We start from the raw sequence: 6,000 nt of genomic DNA on the forward strand, positions 1-6,000 counted from the left end.
TCAGCTGATAATCTTATGGGCACTCCTTTGTAGGTAATTGTCTTCTTTTCTCTTGCTGCTTCTAGGATTCTCTCCTTATTTTTAATCTTGGGTAATGTGATTATGATGTGCCTTGGTGTGTTCCTCCTTGGGTCCAACTGCTTTGGGACTTTTGGGGTTTCCTGGACTTCCTGGAAGTCAATTTTCATTTGCCAGATTGGGGAAGTTCTTCATTAATTTTTCAAATAAATTTTCAATTTTTTGGTCTTTGTCTTCTCCCTTGACACATTTATAATTTGAATATTGGAATGTTTAAAGTTGTCCTGGAGATTCCTAAGCCTCTCCTCTTTCTTTTTTTTCTGAATCCTTGTTTCTTCATTCTGTTCTTGGTTGAATGTTTATTTCTTCCTTCTGCTACAAATTGTTTATTTGAGTCCCAGTTTCCTTCCCTTCACTGTTGGTTCCTTGTATATTTTACTTTATTTCACTTTGCATGGACTTCACTTCTTCCTCTATTTTTCATCCATACTCAACCATTTCTGTGAGCATCCTGATTACCAGTGCTTTGAACTGTGCATCTGATAGGTTGGCCCTCTCTTCATTGCTTAGTTGTTTTTCTGGAGTTTTCATCTGTTCTCTCATTTGGGCCATGTTTCTTTTTCTCAGCACACTTGGAACACTGTAAGGGGTAGAGCCTTAGGCATTCACTAGGGCGGGCCAACCCTATGGCACTGTATGTGGTAGAGGGGTTGACAATACTGCTTGAATAGATCAAACAATACTGCTGGTCAAACAATACTCTGGTCAAACAATACTGCTTGACCAGATCTCCCCCTGCTTTCAATCACTTCCCCTGCTACCCACAAGCAAATTGGGCCCTTGTGGTGCTAATTCCCAGGTGAGTGTTTTTGTGTATGTTCTAGGACCCTGTGGGTCTCTCCAATGAACTCTCCTGCGAGACTGGGAGTTTCTCCCATTGCCACAATTCCCATGGGTTTTTAGTCAGAAGTTGTGAGGCTTTTTCCCCCTCCCTGGAACCCTGAGTTGTGTGGTCTGTCTTGCTTCCCAGTTGTTCTTCCGGTTTATCCACCTGCAAATATGAGACCACCAGGCGCCACTTTCCCTGCCTGGACCTCAAGCCACCCCCTGGCCATGCATCCTCTCCCCCAGCTGCCAGTCTCTACCCCTCCTACATTAAAAAAGAATGTTTCTTCTTTCATTCCTTGGTTGTTGGACTTCTATACAGTTTGTTTTTCTGGCAGATCTGGTTGTTTTTTGTTTTTTTTTAATTTTTTAAAATATATTTTATTGATTATACCATTACAGTTGTTCTATTCCACCCCTTCATTCCCCTCCACCCGCACACTCCCTCCCCCACCATTCTTCCCCCTTAGTTTATAACCACGTGTCTCAAGTTCTTTAGATTCTATATTTCCCCCACTATTCTCGCCCTTCCCCCTATCTATTTTCTACCTACCATCTATGCTATTTTCTGTGCCTTCTCCCTCCTTCTCCCCCTCCCACCCCCCTGTTTCTAACCGTCCATGTGTTCTTCATTTCTATGGTTCAACTCCTGATCTAGCTGTCCTCTTGGTTTGCTTTTGTTTTAGGTGTGGTTGTTAATAACTGTGTGTTTGCTGTCCTTTCACTGTTAATATTGTTCACCTTCTTTTTCTTAGATAAGTCCCTTTAGCATTTCATATAATAAGGGCTTGGTGATGATGAACTCCTTGAACTTGACCTTATCTGAGAAGCACTTTATCTGTCCTTCCATTCTAAATGAAAGTTTTGCTGGATAAAGCAATCTTGGCTGTAGGTCTTTGGATTTCATGACTTGGAATACTTCTTTCCAGCCCCTTCTTGCCTGTAAGGTCTCTTTTGAGAAATCCGCTGACAGTCTGATGGGTACTCCTTTGTAGGTGACTGTCCCCTTATCCCTTGCTGCTTCTAGGATTCTCTCCTTCATTTTAGTCTTGGCTAATGTAATTATGATGTGCCTTGGTGTGTTCCTTCTTGGGTCCAACTTCTTTGGCACTCTCTGAGCTTCCTGGATTTCCTGGAAGTCTATTTCCTTTGCCAGACTGGGGAAGTTCTCCTTTATTATTTGTTCAAATAAGTTTTCCACTCGTGGCTGTTTCTTTCCCCCTTCTGGTACCCCTATAATCCGGATGTTGGAACGTTTAAAGATGTCTTGGAGGTTCCTAAGCCTCTCCTCGTTTTTTTGAATTCTCATTTCTTCATTCCTTTCTGGTTGGATGTTTCGTTCTTCCTTCTGGCCCATTCCATTGATTTGAGTCCCAGTTTCCTTTCCATCGCTATTGGTTTCCTGGACATCTCCCTTCATTTCAATTAGTTTAGCCTTCATATGTTCCTCTAATTTGTGACTATGTTACTCTAATTTGTGACTATAATCTACCAGTTCTGTGAGCATCCTGATAAATAGTGTCTTGAATTGTGCTTCTGAGAGGCTGGCAATTTCTCGGTCGCTTAGAGTTATTGGCTCTGGGACTTTGAGTTCTTCTTGCGCCATCTTTTGGGCTGTTTGTGCCTGTACCGTAGCAGGATCGGAGCCCTAACGTGTTCACTAGAGCAGGGCAACTAAGTCGCTGGGTTGTGACTTATGTGGAGGCGGGGTCAAAGAGGGACAATGGCTTCCCGTCTGCCGCCTACTGCCGTAGCTCCCACTGGCGCCACAGCCACCACCGTCACCAGGCCCACGCGTTTCGTTCCACTCCACGCGAGTGTGCCACTGCCGTCAGCCCTCCACCACTGGGTTCGCCCCCTGGGGCCTGCGTGGTCTGTCTCACTGTGCGCGAATGTGCGACCACAGTCAGTCTGCCCCGCCCCCCGCCCCCCGAACCCGACTGGTTCCAGGCTGCCTGCGCGCCTAGGTCAGGGGATCTGTCCTGCCCAACCCAGCTCCGCTGCTGGCTCCGCCTCTCTTACCGTCCCCAGTTGTAGGACTTCTGTATAATTCCGTTTTCTGGTCTTTGGGTGTGTCCTAGGTCTCCAAACCTTTGTTGTATTCAAACTTGGTTGTGGGAGAAGGCACAGTGTTTCCACCTATGCCTCCATCTTAGCGGAAGTCCTGTTTTTTGTTTTTAAAGTTGTCCTTCTTTTAGTTGTGTGAGGAGGCAAAGTGTATCTACCTATGCCTCTATATTAGGAATCACATTCTTGAAAGGAATTCCTCTGCTAGATGGTTTGATTCATCCTCCTGTACTGTAACTTACTAGCAAAAATATTTAAATATGAATCAGCTTATGGGATTGTGCCTTTACAGTCTGTTAGCAGATTTTATATCAGGGGGAAAATAAATCTCTATAATGATGCCAACCCACTGCAAAGACTAGAAGATAAAGGTGAAATAAAAAGAGTACAATGTCAAGATTTCTAAAAGTTTCTTCTGCTGTAGTTTTCTCATGTAGGGGGAATACTTCAATAGTTCTGCCTATTATAGGCTGACAGGACTGAGTTGTAGGAGGAGAGTGTCAGGGTAGAGACACTAAAGAGAGAGAAGACCTAGTGTGAAGAGAAGGGGGCAGTCTCTAGCCCCCCAGGAAGTCTGGACAGCACCCTGGTGCATGGTGTAAATTATGCCAGGTGATGGGAAGGAGAGGAGCAGGAACAAACCTAGTGACACAAAAGCCAATCCTTGCACACATCTCTTGCAGCAGACCCTGAACTTGGAAGGTGAGAAAATGAGACAAACCCCAGGCCACACTCTTTACCTCCAGGATCCCAGAGCTGGAAGGTGGATGAGGACCTCACCACATAGAAGCCCATTTTTTTAAATCTACCTCTGCTTAACTCTGGTTAATTAGTCTAGGTCTACCCAGACCAGCAGTAATTCAGAAAATTACCCTAGGAGTAAATAATGTCACCAAAGTGTGTGGACTACAGAAATAGGGAGTTGGGGGACAGATATGGTATTACTTCTTCAAAAGATCATGGTGAGATCAACAATAACCCCTTTGGTGTTTGTAGCCCCCCAAATTTAAGCAACTTCCCCTTTATTGACTGTTGGATCTTTAAAACAGAGAAGGGAAAGTGGGGCCTGATGAGCTCCCCAAGTCCAAGATTTCAGAGAACATGAGCCTGGACAGTTTACTCACAGATAGATGAGCACCAGGCTGGTAGCCAGGAGAATCCAGGTTTCTGTGGAAAAGCTTGGGATCAGGTCCATGGCCACTTTCCTCTCGAGACTCTCTTCTCTGAATTTTCCTTGCAGCAGTGTGTGTTATGCTTTACCAGCCGGTAAGTGTGAAGCTTCCTTCTTTCCCAACCCAGCTGATTCAGCTGAACGGAAATGATTATGTGCTGAGAGTGTAGGTGGGGCCAGAGCAGCAGCCAGCAGAAAGGCCATCTGACCTCCAACTGCAGGTCCCCTCTCCACCTCAACAGTTGGCAAAGCATCCTGGAACTCCCACTTTCTCCACCCTTCAGATCATATTCTGTGGGAAATTGATAAGCAACTCACTCCATTTTATCAGTATGTCCAAAGGTTATAGATATTCAAGGTAAATCTTTAAAATGCCCTTGACTCCATGGCTGCCTGAACTAAAACATACTTGAAATCCTTCAAAAAACCTAGGTGTACATGTCTTTACACATGTAGTTTTCTGCCCCTGTGCCTCCAGAAGGCTGCTACTTATCCTTCAAAACCTGGTTCAGATAGATTCTCCTCTGTTAGAGTCACCTTATCCAAACTCCTTGAACAGATAAAACTGTTTCCTCCTCTGAGCAACTTCTAGTTTCTGCTGACAATTCTATTATTGCCCTGTCTACTCTCCATCACCACTGTTGTTCTACAAACCAAATTCTCTTACCAGACTGAGAGCTTCTTAAAGACATACACTGGGTGTTAGTCACCATTATTAGTCACCTAGTACAACACTTTATGAATAGTGGGCATTGAGAAATGTTGGTGGAGTTGAAATGGTGACTACTCCATCTTACTGGATTGTAAATATAGCAAGTGGACCTGGCTGTGCCTCATTCTTCGTTGCTTCACATTCAGGCTGACCCATCAGGATTTTGTTGACAAGAGGCCCCCCGCAAGAGAGGCAGGACATCAAAATAGTCTGGGATACACTAAGCTTATCAATTCATTCTGCTTTCTGTTCCACCCCTCAGAGCATCCTGTGGTAGACAGGCAGTTAGAGTTTCATGACCAATGGATGGATCCCTCTCTCTAGAAGGACCACGAGTCCAGAACAATGGTATGAAGCACAGAATAGCAGAATAGCAGTCTGAATGACCAAGTGATTCCCCAACACCTTAACCACACTTGACATGGCAGATGTCACTGTGGGAAGCACACATAGCATGCAAAACTCAAAAAAGATGACATGAACTTCTTTTCTGGGGAAACAGGGCCAGAGCATTAGGCTTCCAGTTTCACCAGTAGGATTTTTTAAATTTTTTAAAAATTATATTGTATTGATTATGCTATTACAGTTGTTCCAATTTTCCCCCATTGCCCCTGACCACCCAGGACACCAAGCCCCCTCAGACAATCCCCACATCTTTGTTCATGTCCATTGGTCATGTGTGTAACTTCTTTAGCAACTCCATTTCCTATACTGTATATCACATCCCCATGGCTATTCTGTAAAAACAAATTTGTACTTCTATACCCTTACACCTCTTCACCCATTCCCCTAAACCCTCCACCTGTCCAGCAACCATCAAAATGCTTTCTATATCCATGATTCTGTCTCTGTTCTCCATGTTTGCTTAGTGTTTTTTTATTCAATTTTTTATAGATATGTATATTTGCCATTTTATTGGTCCTAGTTTGATTTTCTTTTTTCTTAAATATGTTCATTTAACCTTTTATATAATAATGATTTGGTGATTAACTCCTTTGGTTTTTCCTTGTTTGGGAAGCTCTTTATCTGTCCTTTGATTCTAAATGATATCTTTGCTGGGTAGAGCAATCTTGGCTTTTCATGACTGAATATTTCTTGTCTTTCCCTTATAGCCTACAAAGTTTCTTTTGAGAAATCAGCTGACAGT

At 43.7% G+C, this 6,000-nt stretch overlaps 1 protein-coding gene across 1 annotated transcript in view; it reads right to left on the bottom strand.

The window, feature by feature from the left end:
- Positions 1 to 4,233, bottom strand: part of LOC118975258 (cytochrome P450 3A12-like) — a 28,173-nt gene extending 23,940 nt beyond the window's left edge. The window contains exon 1 of the mRNA XM_037029080.1: positions 4,095 to 4,233. Coding sequence (XP_036884975.1) covers positions 4,095 to 4,165 — 71 coding nt within the window. The 5' untranslated portion in view covers positions 4,166 to 4,233. The remainder of the gene's footprint in view (positions 1 to 4,094) is intronic.
- Between the last annotated feature and the right edge of the window lie 1,767 nt (positions 4,234 to 6,000).

This window comes from Sturnira hondurensis, unplaced genomic scaffold (assembly GCF_014824575.4).
Source record: "Sturnira hondurensis isolate 20B ecotype Veracruz unplaced genomic scaffold, ASM1482457v3 Scaffold0001509, whole genome shotgun sequence".
Classification (NCBI taxonomy): Eukaryota; Metazoa; Chordata; class Mammalia; order Chiroptera; family Phyllostomidae; genus Sturnira; species Sturnira hondurensis.